Source organism: Ammodytes marinus (assembly GCF_949987685.1).
Source record: "Ammodytes marinus genome assembly, chromosome: 8".
Lineage (NCBI taxonomy): Eukaryota > Metazoa > Chordata > Actinopteri > Uranoscopiformes > Ammodytidae > Ammodytes > Ammodytes marinus.
This window is the reverse complement of record NC_137212.1, coordinates 32,845,981-32,871,182: the sequence shown is the minus strand read 5'-3', so window position 1 is coordinate 32,871,182 and position 25,202 is coordinate 32,845,981. Positions and strand designations below refer to the sequence as shown.

General features: G+C 40.1%; 1 protein-coding gene across 1 annotated transcript in view; it reads right to left on the bottom strand.

Annotated features, from left to right (window-relative positions):
* The window catches only part of szt2 (SZT2 subunit of KICSTOR complex), a 480,200-nt gene that overhangs the window by 45,983 nt on the left and 409,015 nt on the right, over positions 1–25,202 (bottom strand). Inside the window, 2 exon segments of the mRNA XM_080032888.1 lie at positions 8,670–8,744; positions 12,114–12,194. Of these exon segments, the coding sequence (XP_079889014.1) occupies positions 8,670–8,744; positions 12,114–12,194 (156 nt within the window).

Sequence of the window (25,202 nt, the reverse complement as noted above, 5' to 3'; positions counted from 1 at the left end):
GTCTCCCACTTTTTCTAATTTCAAATAATCACAATCGTGTTTGCAGTTTTGTGATAATGCATGACATTTAGCCTACGTGATAAGGGCATATAGTTGTTTATATTTACTTAACACCCAGTCCATTTGACCTGCTAAAATATACTTTTTATTTGACTGAAATCACTTTTAATCCCCAGTAGCAGGATTGGAAACAATATTAATCTCAAAAGGAATCTAGTTGTAGTCTTGCAATATGAGACCCCCTGTCTTTTCAAAAGCTCATTCTGTGACTGAAAACTCAGCGAACTAATGACTAATTGTCTTCAGGTGTAAAGTAATTGTCTTTAGATGTGAGAGGGTGTCAGTCTTCAGTCTTTTCAAATCAAAGTCTTTTAAAAGTCCTTTAGTGTAAACCCAGCACAAGATGTACAGCCTATGATCCTTTTTTAAATGGCACATGGCAGCCCGCCTTGAGTTTGCCAAAAGGAGCCTGAAAAACTCTCAGACCATGAGAAACAAAATTATCTGGTCTGATGAGACAAAGATCGAACTCTTTGGCGTGAATGCCAAGCGTTATGTTTGGAGGAAACCAGGCAGTCCTCATCACCTGGCCAGTATCATCCCTACGGTGAAGAATGGTGGGATGTTTTTCAGCGGCAGGAACTGAGAGACTAGTCAGGATTGAGGGAAAGATGAATGCAGCAATGTATAGAGACATCCGGGAAGAAAACCTTTCTATTCTTCTGGCCACCTCTGCAACAATACAAAGCGACTTCTGCTACAGCAAAGTCTCCCCATAATTCATTATAGTGACTGAACTGATCGCCATCTACATAAGGTAACACAATAACTATATCCATGTATCCCATACAACTACACTTCAAAAATACTGAACTATCCCTTTAGGTGCAGGCACAGGGCTCAAAACTGACTTTTCACTACCTTTCCAAAACTGTTCTGAAGCATATTTATAAATATTCCGCTATTTTAAATGCAGAGAGGTACTTTACCCAAAAGATGGCGCTCAAATCAGGCAAAAGCTATATACACCTTTATTAGATTCATTAGACATGGACAGGAAAAAACTATCTCTGATTCGTCGAAAGACTCCCAGTACAGTACAGAGCATCATTGGAAAGCTAAAAGGCCTACAGTTTTTAGCATCAAAGATAATGACAAGAAACGATTTATAATGGATTAAATTTGGACATTAAAGCCACTACGCGTAAGATGGCACGTTGGCGTCCCCTTGGGACAAAAGCGGTAGTATTTCTACGACGCCCGCTGTCGCAAAGCTGTTTTGTAGCGCGTGCCAGGCGCGCGAGTGTGAACTGAGAAGGGCGCAATATAGTGCATGTCCGTGTGTCGAAAGTGTGAGGACTCTTTTCGGCTCCGTGAGAGTGGTTTTGACACTGCATGAACTAATGCCAGTCACTGCCACACGCACCTGATTGCAATGAGTTATGCAGCAGTGTCACCTAACTACTCTCTCTCACGGAGCTGAAAGACGTGTCCTCACCATAGATAGTAAGGTCCTCACAGAAAGCGAATGAACGAGAGACGGCAGTTAGTATGGATGGACGCCCTACCAACTGAGCTAAGAGTGCCCCCTTATAGACCTATCTTGATTTTAAATGTAGATTATAAGATTTTCACGTCAATCATCTCTAAAAGGTTTGAAAATGTTATGTCTGATTTGATCGATGAGGATCAATTAGGATTTATTAAGGGGCGACAGACTCAGGACAATATTAGATGTACTCTACATATCATAGATCACATCCAGAAACAGGGACTGAAAGCAGTATTAGTGAGCCTTGATGCCGAGAAGGCCTTTGATTGTGTCAATTGGGAATTTTTATATCAGGTACTGGAGAAATTAAGTTTTCAGAAACAGCCAATACAAAGTATTCAAAGTCTTTACAAAGAACCCACAGCAAGGATAAAAATCAACTGTCACTTAACCAATCGTTTTAATCTACAAAGAGGCACTCGCCAGGGGGGCTGCCCCACTCTATTTGCCATATTTATAGAACCTTTAGCACAGCTGATCAGACAGGATAGGCTGAAAGGAATCCAAATAGGAAAACAAGAACACATCATAGGACTTTTAGCCGATGATGTTATTGCGACTCTGCTGCACCCAGATAAAACCTTTCCTAACCTGATGGCAATACTAGATGACTTTGGTAAATACTCAGGCTCTAAATTAGGGTTAACCCTCTAACCCTGGCAAAAAAACAAATCCTCACTTTCAATTACCCTCCTAATAAGGAAACCAGAGAAAAATACAAAATTAAATGGAAGACTAAAGTATTAAAATATCTTGGAGTGACATTAACAAAAACGTCATTAGCAACACGTCTGAAATCAACTATAAACAGGTCAACGAAAATATTGAAACAGATGTCAGGAGGTGGTCAGCCTTTAACCTAGATATGGGGACATGTATAGATATAGTACAAATGAACATACTGCCAAGACTACTATATCTGTTTCAATCTATTCCACAGATGATCCCAGAAGCACAATTCAGGTCGTGGGACAAATTGATTTCTTGGTTTATTTGGGCCAGCAAGATACCAAGGGTCAGGTATAAAACACTTCAAATAAATAAAGAGGATGGTGGTGTGTCACTGCCTAACTTGAGGCAATATTTCTATGCAGCCCAAATAAGATTTGTAGTATGCGGAAGCTGCCCGCAATATGAAGCCAGATGGAAAGACATAGAAGTCAACATAGACACCTCTCCAATCCAAGCAGTGTTAGGGGACACAGCAAATAAAATGTGCCAAGAAAGCAACAATGATATCATCAAACAGACCCTGGGTATTTGGAACAAGATGGTAAAAGACTACAATATGGAGGGAGACGCAAAGGATTTTGACTTGGCCTGCCCTGGATCACAACTTTAAACCAGGAACAAATGATATTGGTTTCAGACAGTGGTGGGACAAGGGTATAACAGCTATGTACACTCACACAGGGTGGGCACTTCAAAAGTTTTGAACAATTACAAAAGGAATTTGAGAAAACAAAGGATATGCTAAAGCAAATGGGAGAAGGAATTAAACATAGAAATATCACAGGAGGATTGTTGTTCTATGTGGAAAGCACAGCATTCATCCACAAGCTCAAAGAAGTGGAGAGAATTTGGTTGGTGGAATTTAATTCGTTATTTTATAACACCACATATTAAAAGTAAGCAAATTCAGTTAAAGGAGCAGTGCTGGAGGCTGTGCGGAAACACGAACGCCCATCACTCTCATATTTTTTGGCTATGCCCAAATATTCTGATATTTTGGGGGAAAATATGTCTGTCTTTAAGTAAGATTCTGGGATATGAAGTCACAAACAATGTAAAGGTGCTTTACTTCTGTATTTTAAAGGATGTCATCTCAAGAAAAGATTTATATCTGTGTAAAATATTGCTTATGGCCTGTAAGAGAACAATCACTAAGAACTGGTATCAACCGGATACTCCAAATCTCAAACAATAGATGGACATAATAAAACAGATTAAGGCAATGGAAAAAATGACTTTTTGTCTAAGATCCAGAGGAGCGATTTTCTCAAGTAAATGGAAGAAATGGACTACCTTTATTGAAGGAATAGATGACACTACATAATCAGGATAAGCTTTAGACAATCAAAGAAAATGTGTATAAAACACTTATACTGGTGCGCCCCCTCTCTATTGTTTATGTTATTGTACTTGTATTGTGTGTATGTCTTTTAAAAATGGGAAAAGACTAAAAAGTTTTAAAAAAAGAAAGAAAGAAGGATTTTGGTAAAAATATTGGAATGGATTGGAATAAGTAAACAAATCGGGATACAATTGTCATCTATTGGCAGAGGGAGGTTAACCCATCTCTGAAAGTCAGATTTAGTCTGGTTAAGTAGGGGAGTGAAATTTGCAGCCATAAGAGCTGAAATGAACGGAGTGATATTGACCCCTAAATATTTAAACCCTGAGCAGCTAATACTAAATGGCAAATTCAACTGCTGGAGGTCCGAGGGGGGGATGTTAAGAGGGTAACACTCACTTTTCTGCAGGTTGAGCTTATACCCGGAAAAAGAGCCAAGAATAAAGATAACAAACGGAATAGCTGTGGCAGGATTCGAGACATAGAGCAAGAGGTCATCCGCATATAATGACACACGGTGTTCGATTCCCTCAAGATAGATTCCCTTAATTTACAATATGATTTGGTTCCAGGACCATTTGAGGAGGTTATGTTTAAAAAAGGAAAAAAGAAACAGTTAATTGGTAGCATATATAATATTCTCTTGAAGGAAGAATCTAAACACTACTCAATGCATAAGCTCTATGAACAATGGAATAAAGATCTCCAATTCAAAGAAGCCAATATAAAATGGAAGAAATGCTTGTATCTTACAAATAAAATTACCACAAATGAAAATCTCAGGTTAATACAATATAAACTCATGACAAGAATATATTATACTAGAGATAAATTACATAAGTTTTATGCTGACTCCTCTGACCAGTGTGAAGTGTGGCTCTCAAGACTCTCTCATACACGCCTTTTGGCATTGTATGAAAGTGAACAAAGGTTGGAATGAAATCCAAGAATGGATATCAACTATTTGTAAAACAAAAATGCAGTTCTCAGCTCAGCTGTGCATTTTTCAGAACCCCGAGGGTGTAAGGTACCCTATGGGATGGCAAATTATGTTTTCTTCCCTTGTTTACAAGAAACTAATTTTAAAATACTGGAAAGATGCAGAGGCCCCTACATTAAAGAACTGGAAAGAACTTATGAAATATTATCTGACCATAGAAAATACATTATCCGAAGACAACAACAAAACAAATCAATTTAATGAAGTATGGAAACGCATTTATGAGGCACTATGAGTAATAAAGCTTGTAGCATTGCTGAGAAGGGGGGGGGGGGAACTACGGTGGAGATCACAGGACATGGATTTTTCTTTTTGTGTGTCTTTAAATGTTACGTGTGTGTGTGTGTGTGTGTGTGTGTGTGTGTGTGATCATGCAATAATGAACAACATACACATTTGTCCTTTTTCTTATTTTTACCTTTTTCTTTTTTTTCTTTTTTTTCTCTCTTTTCTTAGTTTGTATGTATTGTCTGGTGTTGTTTGTTTGATTATTGTTACAAAAAAACAAAATAAAAAGAATTATACAAAAAAAAAAAAAAAAAGATAGATAGATAGATTCCCTGAAGTAGGGGGGAAGAGCGCAGAGCTATGGATAGGGGCTTGATCGCTTGGGCAAATAAAAGCAGACTTAAGGGGCAGCCCTGTCGGGTCCCGCATGATAGTGGAAAATAATCAGACCGAGTGTCCCCAGTGCAAACACTAGCCTGGGGGTCAGTATATAAAAGACGAATCCATGAGCTAAAGCGATCAAATACAGCCATTCAACTTAATCAAAGGCCTTTTCGGCATCTAGCGATATTACAACTTCAGGACGTTTAGCGGTTGGGGTCGAATAAATTATGTTCATTAATGTTCGGATATTGAAGAAAGAATGACGCCCTTTAATGAATCCTGTATGCTCCTTCGAGACGATGTCTGGCAAAACTGCCTCGAGACGAGTTGCTAGCACCTTCGCTAAGACCTTGACATCAACATTGAGATGAGATAAAGGCCTGTAGGACCCGCAACAAGTGGGGTCTTTATCCTTCTTAAGTAGGAGAGAGATTGATGCCTGGGTCAGGGTAGGTGGTAGTGTACCCTGTTTGATTGACTCAATGTATACAGCTAAAAGAAGTGGGGCTAGTTTGCTACTAAATTTCTTTAAGAACTGGTAGGATAGCCATCAGGGCCAGGGGCTTTGTTACTTTGCATTGCACTTATCACATCAACTATTTCCTGTAGCACCAATGGTGCATCTAGGTTGTGTCCAATTGCATGATCAATAGTGGGCACACTAAGAGTATTAAAAAATCAGTCCATAGTGGTGTTGTCGGTTTGGGAGTCTGACTGGTAAGAGCCGAATGAAACGTTTTGAATGTTGCATTGATATCGGATGGGGCAGACAGGAGAGCACCTAGTGGGTCCTTAATTTGAGTAATGAGACGTGAGGAAGCTTTGCGCTTTAGCTGCTGGGCAAGCAAGCGACCACCATTATCATAATAATTACTGCGAGATTGCAAAAGCATGCGTTCTGCCTGCCTAGTGTTGAGCAAATCGAACTCAGCCTGCAGACTCAAGCGCTCCTTATACAGTTCGGGACTAGGGTTACTGGCATATTGGTGATCTAGGTTGAGGATTAGGTCCATGAGTCGAGTCTGATAAGCTTTATACAATTTAGTTAATTTGGCAGAGTAAGCTATAATTTGACCTAAGGTATGCCTTTAGCGATTCCCAGAGTAGAGAGTAAGATGTAGAATCATTCGTGTTAATAGAAACAAACTTGTCAATAGAGGAGGAAATATAATCACAGAAACCCTGGTTAGAGAGAAGCAGAGTTTCCAGTCTCCACAAAGGACAGGGTCATGGATGAAATGTTAATAGCATGTCAAGAACCAAAGGGGAGTGGTCGCTTATAACTATCGCCATATATTCAGTAGAAACCACATTAGGAAGGAGACTAGCGTCCACAAAAAAGAGAGGAAAAAAAAATATATATAAAAAAAAATAATAATAAAAAAAAAAAAAAAAAAAGAGGCACGGAACGCACAGAGGTTCTGTGTTTCACTACAGGATGATGAGCAAAGATATCAGAAGCCTGCATGGGATAGTTTAACCTGGATGTAGGCTATATAAAATAAATGTATTTAATTTTGGGGCTGGATAGCAACAATCCGCATGAAACAGCATAGCAACGATGTGTATCAAAAGAAAGAAAGAGAAAAAACACACACACTTCAGCTGGGAAAAATTAAATTATCAATGTTCAATTTAAAAACAGCCAGTGTGATTTATCACAATATATCCTAAAACCCATGTGGGAATGGAGTAAGAAAAAACAACAACACCCCACACATATCAGCTGGGAAAATATTCTAGTAGTGGCCAATATCTAGGCTAAAGTCTGTTTTTACCTGACAGGATGAGAGAGTACAGTAGGATACAGTGTCTGAAAGCGGGCAGAGAAGTGGGATTCGTAAAATTCCTGGGCTTCTTACGCACATTCAAAAAACCTCTTCTCCCCGCTGTGCTCCACGCGCAGACGGGCAGGGAACAGGAGGGAGAACCTGACTTGCTTCTCGTAGAGGCAGCGTTTCGCACCGGCAAAGGATGCTCTCTTCTTAGCGATGTTGGCGGCAATGTTGGGGAAAAAGTAAACATTCTGTCCATGGTACTTGAGCTGCTGTGCGCCCCTCTCTCGTCTCAGAACACGCTCCTTATCGCTGAAGTAGTAGAAACGGACAATGAATGCTCTCGGTCTTGCCCCCCTCCACCGAGCGCACTGGGCCGATGCGGTGAGCTCTATCCAGGACCAGGGTGGAAGAAAAGAAGCTGGCACCGAGGACCTCGTGAGAAAGTTAGCTATAAATTTTACTAGGTCTGCTCCCTCTGTCTTCTCCGGGATTCCAATCACACGTAGATCATTCCAAATCTTCGGTCTTAGCCTTCAGCTGTGTATTTTCAGACTGTAAACGAGCACAAGTCTCCTCGAGAACAGTGATCCGGTCGCTGTGGTCAGACAGGGCTGTCATGATGGCGGTTATCTTCAGGTTGAGCGAGTCGGTGGTCGACTTGACGGCATCTAAGACAGCAGAAATGGGCCTCAAGGTTCACTCACTACCATTTTCATGGTTGTAGTAACGGTTGTCGTAAGGTCGGATGACAGCACAGCGCGGTGTTTGTCGAGGTCTGGCGGCAGGGGATCGACTCCGCCATGACGTTCCGACATCGTGGCTGCCTCTTTCCCCGGCGAATTCTGGCCTTTATCCTTCTGTGGCCCATCAACACCAAACAGTCAGTGGTCGCAATAACCAAGCAAAAAAAGGTATTTTGAGTAGTCTGTGGTGCTAGTATATATCAAATAGTAGTGAACACTCGGGAGCCCCCACGCTACACGTCCTCCTCCTTCACATGCTAAAAGGAAGTCCCCGGACATCCACACAGGGCTCGACAGTAAGGATTGCCTGACGTCCCGGGGCAAATAAAACGCCATGTCGGGCCAGTAACTGTGACAACCGAACCCGCTTGCCTGAGCGGGAAACCGGAGGTTCCGCTGAAATTCTTGAATAAAAAAAAAAAATGTATAGCGCCAAATACAAGTAATCTATCTATGGTCTATTTTCATTGTTCAAATGTTGTAGGCCTAAAAAATGTTTTGCAGAAAGAAGTTTTAAAGAATTGCTGTTGTAAAAGGAATAAGGTAAAACGAATAAAAATAAGTGCTGTTAAACATGATTTTTGTTTGCATAAAACATGTCTCATTTGCAGTTATTATAGGTTTAGAGACAAAATTACAAATTACAAAAAAAACCTTAGCGTTGAGCCCTGTCCACACTTAATATTACGAACCCCTGGAGCCTCCTCCAAGAAACCTAATAGTAGCACTGGAACATTCTTAAGGACACTGGAACCCAAACCTTTCCCGACTGTAAAGCACTGCTATAAAAGAAGAACAGAACTGTATACCTGCCCTCACAAATGTGAATTTTGAGAGATACAAATCAGAAAAAATGGCAAAAGTTTTTTTTTTATCCACACAACAGTTAAAATTTCTGTCAAGTATTTACCTGGGAGTTGACTGTCTGGCCCATGGGAATGCGGGAACACTCTAGTGCATACTGCTTCACACAGAAGTAACACCCCTGGACCAAAAAGGATATGGTTGTTTATTTAAAAAACAAGCAAAAAAACAGTATTAATGCCTGGCTGACCAGTTGGAGAAGCCATCCGTGTGGGGGTTAGAAAACAAGTAATTACAATGACACAATACTTCTGTTCCTATAAATATATTCAGGTGAAAGTTAAACTTTTCCCTTATTTCACTTGCCTTATATTGTTAAACCAGTTGTATTATGTCTTATATTGCTCTGCAGGAGCTCTGTCAAGTCTGAGGAAAGGACCTAAATGGCATCACTTTACTATGACAGTTTAGGATTGGATCCTAAACTTGTTAACAAAAAGTATTTAATAAACTAAGAGAAGAGGGCTTGAAAATAATTGCTCTTTACCAGGCAGGTAAGTCAAATGAAGGATACTATGGAGTTTCAGTAAGGGATTTGCAGGGTTTAAGTCAGGGGTGTCCAAACTTTTTTCACTGAGGGCCACATACAGAAAAATCTACGAAGGGCTGGGCCACTTTGCAAAAATAGCACATTTATCAGGACATGTAGCTCCTCTGATATTTAGTTTCACAGTGTCTCCGTAAATTTTAATTCTTCTTCACGGCAACACTTTCCTTGCAAATTAAACACACAGACACATTTCCCCTCAGAGCCGGCACAAGCCTTCATGGGGCCCTAAGCAGAATTTGATTAGGGGGGCCCCTCTCCAATGTTAGGGCTGACCAAATCATTGACTATAGTTAAATGCCATTCAGACACCCAGTGTTTTCTGCTATTGCCTCCAATGTCCAGCTGGGTGAAAATAGTAGCCAGCCGAGATCCCGATCATCCTAGGGGGTAACTTTTTAAATTGAAATGCATGAATCTGGTGCACTATGAGAGGAAAATTAAGAGGCTTAATCTGAAGAATTTTGTATGAAAAAATAATTTGGAGACACTGTGCCATATGAATTAGAAGCTATTGAAGAAGGACACATGGATTTTCTAAAAATAAAATTAAAATTAAAATTAAAATTAAAATTAAAATTAAAATTAAAATTAAAATTAAAATTAAAATTAAAATTAAAATTAAAATTAAAATTAAAATTAAAATTAAAATAAAAATAAAAATAAAAATAAAAATAAAAATAAAAATAAAAATAAAAATAAAAGGGCCATATTACATTATATTTTTTAAATCGGCCGCGGGCCAATAAAAAGTGGGCCGCGGCCCGCGGGCCGTAGTTTGGACACCCCTGGTTGAAAAACCGGCTGATATTAATCAAAACATATTTGACAAATTAACACATTTTCAAAGTTTGAAATCTGGCACTTTACTCTCAGTGACTTATTTTGTTTCCCGGTTAGAAAAATTGTTAAGGGAGATCTGAAAACTACCTAGCCCCCATAGGCCCCCATAGGGTTCTTTTGCAATACTTTTGTATTCTCTCGCAATATGTTTTGCGTTCGATGGAACTTAAAACATATTGCGAGGGAATGCAAAACATGTTGTGAGGGAAAAAGACTATCTAAACTAAAAATCTGTTCTTTCGAACAATGCTCACAACTTTTCATATAGCTCAGTCTTTAATACAAGGGATGTAACGATGCATCGGGAGGCAAACATTTTTGCGTGAAGATTAACTGTATTGGTCAGAATATAGGACAGATTTTTCAGCGCAAATAGTTCGTAAAAAGTTGTGTCGTCTTATATTCGGGGTCTAAAATTCAACGTCCAAAAATGGACTGCCTGTTACCAGAGGGGTCATTCAGCTTAAGGGCCTGTTTTCAAGTTTATTTTCTTTATTTTTCGGGTGGAACACTGGCTGTGCTCTTGGAAGCGGCCGGGGCATGCGTGTGTGCAAGGGGAGAGAGAACGCTGTGTGTGTGGATAGAAAAAAGAGGGACAGGAAATCGCCAAAGCCAATTCAAAGGCTCGACTCATTATGTTGCGAGTCAATGTGTCAGAGGCATGAATCGGCAGAGCGATCGAATTTTACTGTGCCTTTTTTGCTGCGGCAGTTGTGCTGAGAGATTGCCAACTGCACTGTCCCTTTACTCACCACCACTACCGTAGTAATGTTCAGATTTCATCATTTGCATCAGAGCCCTAATGATTATAAGAATGAGAGGCTTTATTTTAACGCTGTCCATGCAGTTTTGGTGATTGTAACTTTGTCGGTTGTAGACTGAAACTAATGGCTTTCGTTTCAGCACTAGGCTATGTGATTAACTATGAGCATTAAATAAATGCTGTGTCTCAAATGCCGAGGACAGCAGCGAGGATGCCCGCTATGCCACGACCGAACCAGAGCATAGGAGAGATGACAGCGAGAGCGATCACAGCGGTGCAGAGGAATGTGCGTGTGATGAATATAGTCTGTGGTGAACACATCAGAGTTTGGCCTATTTGCACAAGCCTACTGTTTATTTGCAATGAAGAAAAGTGTTTTATTAAATGCGTTTTTATTTTCATATACTATTTTAATAAATAAAATAGTTTTCATAAAAACAAGATCTGGTCTTCAAATCTTTTTCCAAACGGATATAATCAGGGTTGTCTTATATTCGGAGCAATACGGTACATCGATGAGATGCGGAATGAATCGCGAGGTTCTTTTTCAACAGCAGAGGGTGTAATCTAATTGGTTTGTTCGATGTCCTGTCACCTGGAACAGGTTCTTCTTCTCAAAACACAACTGACAGAAAAGTGGGTGCCTCCCAGTGGTTCTACATTTAACAGACTGGCTGTAACATGTTTAAATAGCATGTGTTTTGGGCTTTGGTGTGAAGGAGACATCTGCAGTCCTAAATTAAATAGTTATTTAAGTTAGGGCTGGGCGATATGTCGAATACACACAATGTATCACAAGATGTTCTCCACGGATGTTTAAAATTACCCTATCGCGACCATAGAACTGTCACGGGTAACCACTAACCACTAAGTAGAGCTAAACACTGAGCCATGTGAAAAATAAATCTGCGTCAACACTGCCAATAATCACATGGCGTGTGTGTTGCAGATGTGTGTTCAAATCTCCCCAAAGCTGAAAACTCAGTTCTGAAATAAATACATTACAAAATAATACAAAAGAGAAACTCTTTTTGAAAAAAATATGTTGGTGAAAAACGTCTAACTTTGAAAATGTGTTGAAACATTTTGAGAAGGAGAATAAAATACAAAATTATTTTTGAAGATATTTGAAGAAGAATGTCATGCAATAAACTATTTTTTCGTTGGTGCAAAACCTATTTTACAAGATGTCAAGTTTTCAAACAGTTTCAAGTTTTCAGATTTGAATTACAGCATGATTCTGATCCCATAAGCATTACTTTACACATACATGAATTATGCTTTGAAATGTTAGTGAGCATTACGATTCTAAGGGCCCTTTACTGTCCACATCTCACCTGAAAAGCCAGCTCCATTAACACAATCCCACCCGGCAGCGCCCTCTGAAGGTGATATGCCGTAGTGCCAGAAGCTGTATACTGCAAAGTAAAAAATATGCCCAGGTTGCATTCAGGTGGCATATATTATTGCATTCTAGTAGCAATATTGTCTCAGAAGCAAAGATTTGGTTCAGAGAAAGAAAGAAATAAATAAACAAATACATATATATATATATATACACAGTATACACACACACACACAGTATCTCACAGGCCACTTTATTAGGTACAGCGGTTTATTTTCTTGATAACACATACAGTATCTCACAAAAGTGAGTACACCCCTCACATTTCTTCAAATATTTCATTATATCTTTTCATGGGACAACACTGAAGAAATAACACTTTGATACAATGTAAAGTAGTCAGTATACAGCTTATATAACAGTGTACATTTACTGTTCCCTCAAAATTACTCGACACACAGCCATGAATGTCTAAACTGCTGGCAACAAAAGTGAGTACACCCCTGAGTGAAAATGTCCAAATTGGGCCCAAAGTGTCAATGTTTTGTGTGGCCACCATTATTTTACAGCACTGCCTTAACCCTCTTGGGCATGGAGTTCACCATAGCCTCACAGGTTGCCACTGGAGTTCCATTCATTCATGCCTTGAAAAGCGCTATATAAATCCAATCCATCATCATCATTAATAGGATTTAGGTCTGGACACATGCTTGGACAGTCCATCACCTTCACCCTCAGCTTCTTTAGCAAGGCAGTGGTCATTTGGAGGTGTGTTTGGGGTCGGTATCATGTTGCAATGTTGCCCTGCAGCCCAGTTTACGAAGGGAGGGGATCATGCTCTGCTTCAGTATGGCACAGTACATGTTGACATTCAGTGAACTGTAGTTCCCCAGTGCTGACAGCACTCATGCAGCCCCAGACCATGACACTCCAACTACCATGCTTGACTTTAGGCAAGACACACTTGTCTTTGTACTCCTCGTCTGGTTTGCATCATCTGTAGAAGAGGCTTCCTTCTGGGATGACAGCCATGCAGACCAGTATGATGCGTGTGTGGCTTATGGTCTGAGCACTGACAGGATGACCCCCCCACCCCTTCAAGCCGTGCAGCAATGCTGGCAGTATTCATAGGTCTATTTTCCAAAGCCAACCTCTGTATATGACGCTGAGCACATGCATTCAACCTTCATAAACTGGGCTGCAGGGCAGTATTGCAACATGATAACGACCCTTAACATACCTCCAAACAACCACTGCCTTGCTAAAGAAGCTAAGGGGAAAAGGTGTTGGACTGGCCAAGCAAGTCTTCAGACCTAAACCCTATAGAGCATCTTTGGGGCATCCCAGTGTTTCCCCCAGCGCTTTATAGCTAAGGCGGCCGCCTTAGCAACGCCAGCCTCCCGCCTTGACTACCAACCGACCCCCAAGAAAAAAAAAAAAAATTTAATTATTATTTTTTTTTTTGTGCTGCACAATTAATGTACTAGCAAGCGTGATGTGTGTGTTGTGCATGGTCCTAACTGCGCGAAAGGCCGCGATTTGCGGTAAAAAGCATGTGTCTCCAAGCGTTTCTCTATCAGCTGCTCTGTCTGCAGCTTTGCGCGCGCGACTGTACCGCACCGCGCGCGACTACGGCATACACGCGGGAGAGTCAAACGAGCAGAAGCAAACCGAGATTTAACTGGTGGCGATAATAAACGCAGTGCAGTTCTATGGGGATATTTAGCTGAACAGAAAGAAGTGCTCTGCAAAGCTAGAATAGTTTAAGACTCCACATCACTGTGGCAAAAAAACCTATCAGCGCAGAGAAAAGTTTGAAGAAGGCATGAGAGTGATGGCCCAGGCAAGTTTCAGTAAGTGTTTACAGAAGTGCCAAACTAGGCCTACTGTCTTTGAAATGCAATTAGTCATTTTAAGGGGAAAACACATTGTATTTATTATTTAAAGTTATTTTTCAAACAGCATGCTAGTGTAGGCCAAGAAGATTTATTTTCTGAATTTTCAATGCTGCTTTATTTTTATGTTTTAAATTGGGAAATACATGTTCCAAAACGACCTCTGTATTTAAAAATAAATCAAGCAAGTAGGCTTAAAATAATCATTAATCGCACAACAGCCCCCATCCAAAAAGGAACTTTAAAAAGTTGTATTTGCACTTTGATGTGCATACACATGTTAAATGTATGGTCCATTATTTGTATTTAGTGTGTCTGTATAGTATTGCACCAAAACAGTAGAAGTTTTCTTTAATTGTGCTTTGTACTGTCTGTACGTTTACACATAATTTGTACCTGCACATAGCAAACAAAATTGCACAACTGTAAGGTCAGTGTCTGTTTTATTTTTGTATTCAAATAAACAGTTGTTTATTTCTTTACGGCGCATTGGCATCTTTGAGCAAAATACCCCTAAAATTTTCGCCGCGGCGCCCCTGGCACGGGGCAGTGACCACCTTGACTAAGACATTTTCTGGGGGAAACACTGCATCCTAAAATGGAAGGTGGAGGAACGTAAGATCTCTAATATCCACCAGCTCCGTGATGCTGTCATGAATGGGTGGAAGAGGATTCCAGTGGCAACCTGTGAAGCTCTGGTGAACTCCATGCCCAAGAGGGTTAAGGCAGTGCTTGAAAATAATTGTGGCCACAAAAAATATTGACACTTTGGGCCCAATTTGGACATTTTCACTTAGGGGTGTACTCACTTTTGTTGCAAGCAGTTTAGACATTAATGGCTGTGTCTAGTTATTTTGAGGGAACAGTACATTTACACTGTTATATAAGCTGTACACTGACTACTTTACATCATATCAAAGTGTCATTTCTTCAGTGTTCAATGAAAACATATAATGAAATATTTTAAGAAATGTTAGGGGTGTAATCACTTTTGTGAGATACTGTAACTTATCAGCCAATCACATGACAGAAACTCAATGCATTTAGGCATGTAGACCTGGACAGCACAACTTATTGAAGTTAAAACCGGGCATCAGAATGGGGAAGAAAGGGGGTTTAAGTGACTTTGAACATGGAAATGTTGATGATGCCATAAGGGCTGGTCTGAGTAATTCAGAAACTGCTGATCTACTGGGATTTTCACGTATAACCATCTCTAGGGCTTACAGAGAATGGCCCGTTAAAGAAAAAATATCGAGTGAGCAGCATTTGTGTGGAGGTAAAATGCCTTGTTGAAGTCAGAGGTCAGTGGAGGATGGGCATACTGGTTCGAGATGATAGAAGAGCAACAGTAACTCAAATAACCACTCGTTACAACTAGGGTATGCAGAATACCTTCTCTGAACGCAAAACACGACCAACCTTGAAGCAGATGGGCTACAGCAACAGAAGACCCCACCGGGTGTCACTCCTGTCAGCTAAAAACAGGAAAATTAGGCTACAATTCTTACAGGATCACCAATATTTGACAATAGAAGATTGAAAAATCATGCCTGGTCTGATGAGTCTTGATATCAGTTGCGACATTCAGATGGCAGGTTCAGAATTTGGCGTAAACAACATGAAAGTATGGATCCATCCTGCCGTGTACCATCAACCATGCCATGTTCAAAGTCACCTAAACCCCCTTTCTTCCCCATTCTGATGCTTGGTTTGACTTCAGTACATTGTCTTGACCATGTCTAAACGTAAAAATGCATTAAATTGCTGCCATGTGACTGGCTAATTAGCTTTTTATTTTTATAAGCCATTGAACAGGTGTAGCTAATAAAGTGGCCAGTGTATATACACTGTGTGCACAATTATTAGGCAAGTTGTATTTTTGAGGATTAATTTTATTATTGAACAACTACAGTGCTCTCGGTCAATCCAAAATGTTAATGAACCTAAACCTGAATGTTTACGAAAGTAAAAATTAGGTTTTGTCTTTCTGACGAGAATATATATATATGTTTTGCTATTATTAGGCAACTATTAGTATGCAGAATTATTATGCCACTAAATAAAAAAACTCAAATTTTCCCATCTCACTTTTTTATTTTCATCTGTTAAAGTGAGAATAATAAAACAACTAAAAATTTACAAATAAACATTTCTAGCTCATGCTAGTTGGACCTTTTCGGGTTGAAGATGGCCTCAGAATCAACTCCCAAACCTACTGCCAGTTTCTAGAAGATACTTTCTTCAAGCAGTGGTACAGGAAAAAGTCTGCATCTTTCAAGAAGACCATGATTTTTATGCAGGACAATGCTCCATCACATGCATCGGAGTACTCAATTGCATGGCTAGTCAGTAAAGGCCTTAAGGATGAAAAAATAATGACATGACCCTCTTCCTCACCTGACTTAAACCCTATTGTTTTTTTATTTATTGCATAATGATTCTGCATACTACCGTATTTTCCGCACTATAAGCCGCAGGTGTTATAATGTTTAACTACCATAATGTAAGAGTTTGTGCACAGAGGGGATTGTCGGGAAAGATGGCTGCTTGAGGAAGCTCCCATTTATTAACATTTCAACAAACAAGTTGCACATTTGCATAACGTATTCAAGTGTTACCATTTAGAGCAATAGTAGCTATTAGGGATGGGCACGAGTAGTGTTTTCGCTACTCGAGTGATCGCTTGCATTCCTCGAGGATCAATCGATTCCTCGTTAAACTTTTTTCTATTTTTAGAACGCAACGCATCTGTCTGCAGAATAACGGTTCACCGCAATAAAGCGCTCAACGCTTATTGTCAAACAGTCACAGTTGCAATATGATATTAAAGATTTTTTTTCCACAAGTTTAAAACACCTTTTCCTCACTGAAAGTAATTAAATAGACGGGCCACAATTTAAACCGATCGAGTAGGTCTGCGGTGGGGAGAAAAAAAGAGAAAAAAAGCATGGGCTGTAGTTGTAACAAAAAAAAAATAGCCTAAGCCATCCAACTGCGTAATGCTCACTCCGTGTCCGTGAATAATTACCGTGACTAATTCCTCATTAACGGAACGTTACACCGGTCGGTTTTTGAATCTCATCCCCATATTCCATAGTTAAGGCTTCTTAACTGTTGTTGGCTCGGAGCGAATGTGCCTGAAGTAAGCCTTGCTTCTTCTTTACTTTTCTTTCCAAGCGGAGAGCACCTTGCATGCTCACCTGTCCTGGTATTACTAACTGAGAGTAACAGGTGTCATCTCCCCTTTTTATAAACGTAACTTTATCATCTGCTTTGAAATAATTGGACAGTTATATTCCAGAAAATGTTCTGGAGAAAGGAGAGACCGTGTTCAGCTCTGCGGTGCCGTGGAGAACACAGGCTGCACTGCGGTGGCACGGAGGTGGCAGTTATTTGCAGTTGCTGTTTGACACAACGCTCAGTTTATTGCACTTGCATCAAAATATTTAATTTAGTTAAACTTTATTTTATCCGTTTTGTGCCGTTTTGTACACGTATATAACATTTTAATCCACCAATCGAGTTCATTTGAAACGAGGAGTACTCGAGTACTAACGCCCATCCCTAGTAGCTACAGAACATATACTGTGCTGTGTAATAACAGGGTCGAAAAATGGGGAAAAAGTTGCGGCTTATAGTCCGAAAATTACGGTAATAGTTGCCTAATAATAGCAAAATATATATATATTCTCGACAAAACCTCACTTTTACTTTCGTAAACATTCAGGTTTAGGTTCATTAATATTTTGGATTGACCGAGAGCACTGTTGTTCAATAATAAAATTAATCCTCAAAAATACAAACCAAATAATTGTGCACACAGTGTATACTGTGTGCACAATAGATCAACATTTCAGCTTTCATTTCCAGGTATTTACATCTGGATCTGATACACAACTGAGAAGATAGCATTATTTGTAAAGGAACACCACATTTTTAGGTGAGCAAAAGTATTGGAACATATAGACTTAAAATAAATTAAAACTGCGAGCAGTGATGAACGGGCCCTCGCACTCTCGTGCTGGATGCTGCCTCGGCGCTCCGGGCGCTCCGGGCGATGCCTGCCGCCAGAAGCGGCCGTGACGCGCTCGATACGGACGCGAGGACGTCCTCGGCCTGGGTTCTCACCGGGCGGGTGAAGTCTGGAGCGCGTGGGAGGGCGCGGAGCGAAATGACGGCGACTTCCTGTTTTGTGGCGACGACGCCGAGAAGGCCACGGAGCCGACGGAACCGCCTTCCTGTGTTATCGTTGTCTCTGGACCTCCCTGAGCTGCTTTGAGGTTGATTTGATCGAGTGCGTAGGACATGGAGGTGAATAACCAACGTGCGGAGAAGTGTTGTATGTGCAACCAGTGGGCACACAATATCTGCTTAGTTAGTGAGCAGACCCTACATTTGCCATCACTGTAACTCAGATAGTGAATGTGTGTATCCTAGTTGAGTAGGCTATTATTGTTAGACCTATTTGTTTTGTGCTTTATGTTGTTACATACAGTAGGTTGGTCTTAATATGGATTTCCTTTTTGTTAATTCCTTGCTCATTTTCTGTAAAGATCCATAAAGTTATGTAGGCCTATTTTTCAACTTGACAATGAAATTAAACTTTCAAATGTGGTTCTGCTTTCTTGCCTTCTTTTTAATATTTTTTCCATAAAGATAACATTGTGACAAACAACCCCATAGTGTGTGACAACCGACCCCTTGATGGGGTTGGTTGTCACAATGTGTTAGAGTGTCTTTAATGGTAAATTTCTTCTTTATTACAATAAGTTAGAAAAAGCGAGGGGTTCACATTTCAAGCCAACACCTTAAGCTTCAATTTAATGTAGGAATGACTATTGAAAGATGTTTAGGTGATGAGCAATTCTCACTAGAGTAAAAAGTGTGCCTACTTACCCCGGTCTCCACTACATCATCTTCCATGTCGGAGGACTTACCCTATCATATTTTTTTTTGCACAAAATCCTGCAATCCTGCAGAGTAATGTGGAGTTATGAGATATGAGTGAATTTTGGAGAATATCGGCCGCCATCTCGTCATAGTTATTCGGAATCAAACAAAACTTTTTTTGGTGTATCTCCCATGTCATATTAGTGTCCCTAGAGTTTTCGTTTTGCTAAATATGTTCCTGCTAGAAGTTTTTTGAACATTGTGATGATTTGAATTAAAATACTTCCTGTTGATTTTGGGGCAGGGCTTCAAGAGGCTTTTTTGTGGGGCCTGCAAAGATACATTTGGGGTTTAAATTTGGTGCAGCTAGGTATAACACAGCCTGAGTTATGATGAATTTAAGTTTCATGAGGTTCGTTTTTTGTGATGTGTACGTCAAATTTGACCCCCTTTAACTCCCTGGTATTATGCAAAATTTGAAATCTTTCCGCAATTTAACATCGGGCAAGTGTCTTGAGTACTTGAGCAGTGGTTTGACGTCCCTGCCGTAAAAACTCTAGGGGCCTTTCGTCGAAATGCGAAAATATGTAATATGGCGGTTTTAGGCACTTAATCCAAAATGGCCGACTTCCTGTTGATTTTGGCCCAGGACATAAAATTGCATTTATGTGCGCCTTGGGCCATTACATGTTGTCCAATTTTTGAGCATGCATTTCCTGAAAAACGGTTTGTGGCCCCTGGGGGCCAATTGGTTTTTGCACAAATCCTGAAACCACTGATAAGTTGCAATTTTTTGCAGGTCTGACCTGCCCGCAAAGTTTTTCAACTTTTCCACGATGGGAAAGGGGTGAAAAGTACCACAAATGAGTAAAAAGACACGTAATAATAGGGAATAATAATCTGACCGATTACAATAGGTCTTTGCACCACTCGGTGCTCGGGCCCTAATTAAAGTAAATAAGACTTAATATTTTGTTGCAAATCCTTTGCTTGCAATAACTGCTTCAAGCCTGTGACCCATTGATATCACAAAACTTTTGCATTCTTCTTTTGTGATGCTTTCACTGCAGCCTCTTTCAGTTGTTGTTTGTTTACTCTCTTCAGTCTCCTCTTAAGCAGGTAAAATGCATTCTCTATAAGGTTTAACTCAGGAGATAGACTTGGCCAGTCTGAAACCTTCCATTTCTTGCCCCTGATTAACTAATTTTTTTGTTTTTTGCAGTGTGTTTTGGGTCATTATCTTGCTGCATGATTAAGGATCTTCCAATCAGTTTGGTTACATCTTTCTATAAATTGGCAGACACAATGTTTCTGTAAACTTCTGAGTTCATTTTGATGTTGCCATCATGTGTTACATCATCAATAAAGATTAATGAGCCCATTCGAGAAGAAGCCATGCAAGCCCAAGCCATGCCATTGCCTCCACCGTGTTTCACAGATGTTTGGGATCATAAGCAGATCCTTTCTTTCTCCAAACGTTAGCCTTTCCATCACTTTGGTAAAGATTCATCTTGACAAAAACACACATGATGGCAACAGCAACATTAACTCAGAAGTCTAAAGAAACATTTTGTCTGCCAATTTAAAGAAAGATGCACTGATACTGATTGGAAGATCCATCATCATTCAGCAAGATAATGATCCAAAAAAACTGCAAAAATAACAAAGGAGTTCCTCAGGGGCAAGAAATGGAAGGTTTTACACTGGCTAAGTCAATCTCGAGAATTAAACCCTATAGAGCATGTATTTTACCTGCTAAAGAGGAGACTGAAGAGAGTAACCCCCCAAAACAAACAGCAACTGAATGAGGCTGCGGGTAAAGCCTGGAAAGGCATTACAAAAGAAGAATGCAAAAGTTTTGTGATGTCAATGGTTCACAGGCTTGATGCAGTTATTTCAAGCAAAGGATTTGCAACAAAATATTAAGTCTTATTCACTTAAATTTATTTTAAGTCTATCTGTTCCAATACTTTTGCTCACCTAAAATGTGGTGTTCCTTTACAAATAATGATTTTTTCACAGTTGTGTATCAGATCCAGATGTTAATACCTGGAAATGAAAGCTGAAATGTTGATCTATTGTCTCATATTCATATTTTGGTGTCAAACCCAAATGTTTCCAGTCTACAGCAAAAATAAAGGAATTGGCCTAACTGTTCCAATACTTTTGGATGGGACTGTATACTGTATATATATATAATATATATATATACACACACACACACACACACAGTGGAGGAAATAAGTATTTGATCCCTCACTGATTCTGTAAGTTTGCCCACTTACAATGAAATGAACGGTCTATAATTTTAATGCTAGGTTTATTTTAACAGTGATAGACAAAATATCAAAAAGAAAATCCAGAAAATCACATAAAAAAAAATATAGAAATTATTTTGCATTTCATTGAGTGAAATAAGTATTAGATCCCATATCAAAACATTGCTTAATACTTGGTGGAGAAACCCTTGTTGGCAAGTACAGAGGTCAGACGTGTCTTGTAGTTGATGACCAGGTTTACACACATCTCAGGAGGATATTTGGACCACTCCTCTTTGCAGATCCTCTCCTAATCTTTAAGGTTTCGAGGCTGTTGCTTGAGCTTCAGCTGCCTCCACAGATCTATTGGATTAAGTTCCGGAGACTGGCTAGGCCACTCCATGACCTTAATGTGCTTCTTCTTGAGCCACTCCTTTGATGCCTTTGCTGTATTTTTAGGGTCATTGACGTGCTGGAAGACCCATCCATGACCCATTTTTACGGAGAGAAAGAGGTTGTCACCTAGTATGGTACATGGCCCCATCCATATTTACTTTGATGCAGTGAAGTCCACCTGTCCCCTTAGTAGAGAAACACCCCCAAAGCATAATGCTTCAACCTCCATGCTTGACTGTGGGGATGGTGTTCTTGGGGTCATAGTCAGAATTCCTCTTCCTCCAAGCATGGCGAGTCACTATGATACCAAATAACTTGATTTTGTTCTAATCTGGCCACATCACCTTCTCCCAAGCATTCTCTGAGTCGTTCAGGTGTTCATTGGCAAACTTCAGAGGGTTCTGTACATGTCCCTTCTTGAGCAGGGGGACCTTACGGGCACTGCAGGATTTCAATCCATTACGGCATAGTGTGTTACCAACAGTGTTGGGAATAACGCCGTTTAAAATAACGGCGTTAGGTAACAACGTTCTTTTTTCAGTAACAGCGTAATCTAACTAATTACTTTTTCCGTCGTTACAACGCCGTTATCGTTACTGAACGTTAAATGCGGTGCGTTACTATGAATTGATTGAATAAACTGTGTAATCCGAAAGCACCCCTGGCTCCATACTACACAAACTGCTAGTAAGGAGACCGGTGGGTTAACAAGACAAGCGATTGTTATTTCTTACACTGTTTTAAGATGTGTTTTATTCAGTGTGGATGACATTATAACTGTCAGTTAGCGCCGTCACGTCAGTCAGCCGGAGCGCCTGTTTAGTGAAGTTTCTTTTTCTTTCTCTCTCTGTTGTGTGAGCGTTCGCGTTGCCGCAGTAACCACCTATCAATCCACGGATGAAACGTGCTCTCCCTGAGTGTGTTTACATCGCCCTTGTGAGTAAGTGCATGGAGTTTCCCGATCTCTATAAATTATAATTTATGCACGTTATTAAACAGCCGTGATTCGCCGGTTGCAACAGCTGTTTAGCGTGTCATCATGAGCCGAATATTGCTACTGTTATTTTCCTGGGATCTGTATGCTGCTGTGCATGTTAAAGAAGGAAATAAACATAGGATAAATCCTTACTCCTCCTCTCATCGTCTCATGCTTCATAGTCTGACGTTTTTGGCCTTAAGTGGTGTTTTAGCCGACACCCCTGAAGTGAATCCAGTGATAGCAGATCAGCACGGTACATTCAGCAGTTTCCTCTACTGCTTTTGTTGAGAACAAAATAGGCTAGGCCTACTTGAAGTGCAGGATAAATCTCTTGCTGTCTGTTGATGTGCAATACATATTGAAGGTTATGCAGCCTACAAGTAGGCCTACCTGTCTGTTCTACTCATTTCAACTGACTTGTGAAAACTGCTCAGAAAAATCCAAATTTGTTGTACAGCAACTTTTTTTTTTTTACAGTAGGCTAACGCAAATAGTTACTTTCCCTGGTAACTAGTTACTTTCCCTGGTAACTAGTTACTTCTATTATAAAATAATTCAGTTACCAACTCAGTTACTTTTTGGAACAAGTAGTGAGTAACTATCGTACTTTCCGTACTATAAGCCGCACTGGACTATAAGCCGCAGGTGTTATAATGTTTAATTACCATATGTAAGAGTTCGTGCACAGAGGGGATTGCCGGGAAAGAGATGGCTACTTGAGGAACCTCCCATTTATTAACATTTCAACAAACAAGTTGCATATTTGCATAACGTAGGCCTACGTAAGTGTTACCATTTAGTGCAATAGTAGCTATTAGGGATGGGCACGAGTGTTTTTGCTACTCGTGTGATCGCTTGCATTCCTCGAGGATCAATCGATTCCTCGTTAAACTTTTTTCTATTTTTAGAACGCAACGCATCTGTCTGCAGAACAACGGTTGACCGCAATAAAGCGCTCAATGCTTATGTCAAACAGTCACAGTTGCCATATGATATTAAGGATTTTTTTCCACAAGTTTAAAACACACTGAAAGTAATTAAATAGACGGGCCACAATTTAAACCGATCCAGTAGGTCTGCGATGGGGAGAAAAAAAGAGAAAAAAAGCATGGGCTGTAGTTGTAACAAAATTGCCTAAGTCACCATTTAAAATAAGAAGGGCAGCAGATAATATAAAATGATTGTCCTACAATTTAAATACATATGAATAACTCACCAAAGCAGATAGTTGTAGGCCTATATCCAACCGCGTAATGCTCACTCCATGTCCGTGAATAATTACCGCGACTAATTCCTCATTAACGGAACGTTACACCGGTCGGTTTTTGAATCTTATCCCCATATTCCCTATTGAAGGCTTCTTAACTGTTGTTGGCTCAGAGCGAATGTGTCTGAAGTAAGCCTTGCTTCTTCTTTTCTTTCCAAGCGGAGAGCACCTTGCATGCTCACCTGGAGTCTACTCATTACTAACTGAGAGTAACAGGTGTCATCTCCCCTTTTTATAAACGTAACTTTATCATCGGCTTTGAAATAATTGGACAGTTGTATTCCTGAACATGTTCTGGAGAAGAAAGGAGAGGCCGTGTTCAGCTCCGCGGTGCTGTGGAGAACACAGGCTGCGCTGCCGTGACACGGAGGTGGCAGTTATTTGCAGAAAAAAAATAAAATAAACGATTTTCCTCATCCACCAATCAAGTTCATTTGAAACGAGGAGTACTCGATTACTAACGCCCATCCCTAGTAGCTACAGAACATATACTGTGCTGTGTAATAACAGGGTCGAAAAATGGGGAAAAAGTTGCGGCTTATAGTCCGAAAAGTACGGTATAACTAATTACTTTTTTAAAGTAACGTTCCCAACACTGGTTACCAATGATTTTCTTGGTGACTGTGGTCCCAGCTGCCTTGGGATCATAAACAGGCTCCTCCTGTGTAGATCTGGGCTGATCCCTCACCTTTCTCATGATCATTGATACCCCACGAGGTGAGATCTTGCATGGAGCCCCAGGCCGAAGGAGATTGAGGGTCATTTTGTGTTTTTATAATTTTCATTATTGACTGTGGACAGGTGTCTTTTATACAGGTAATAATTGAGACAGGTGTGTTTTATACAGGAAACTAGTTGAGATTAGGAGTAGGGGAGAACGGGGTAATTTGTCACACGGGTTGGTTGTCACAATCGTTATATCTCGGAACCAGAAGGCGCTGTCTGTGAAATTTTGGTATGCAAATATCCAGAATTGGGATCAGAGGTCACCTACATAGTCTTCCTTGGAGTTAGACTGCTGAATTTGAGGTGAGAGGACTGTTTGTGTTTTTCATGTCAAATTGAAAATATTTAGCTCCTCAGTATTTTTCTTCTAGGCTTTTACACGATGGGTTCATAACAAAATAGTTGTTACCCACAAAAAGTGTGAAGGGTAAACTATAGTTTAGATTGTGGTTAGCAAGCTAATTAGTTGTCAGATGGTTGTTGGCCTTGATGCTAGCAAGAAATTCAAGTTGGGGTTGGTCGTCACATTTTTTGGGGGGTTGGTTGTCACATGTTATCCAAAGGCTACAGCCAGAAAAGGAACCCAATAATGAAAGAAATTGTCAAGCTGTATCCTCACTGACACCCCAGAGAAGGAAAGAATAGAGCAGGAAAAGGCAGCTAGCAT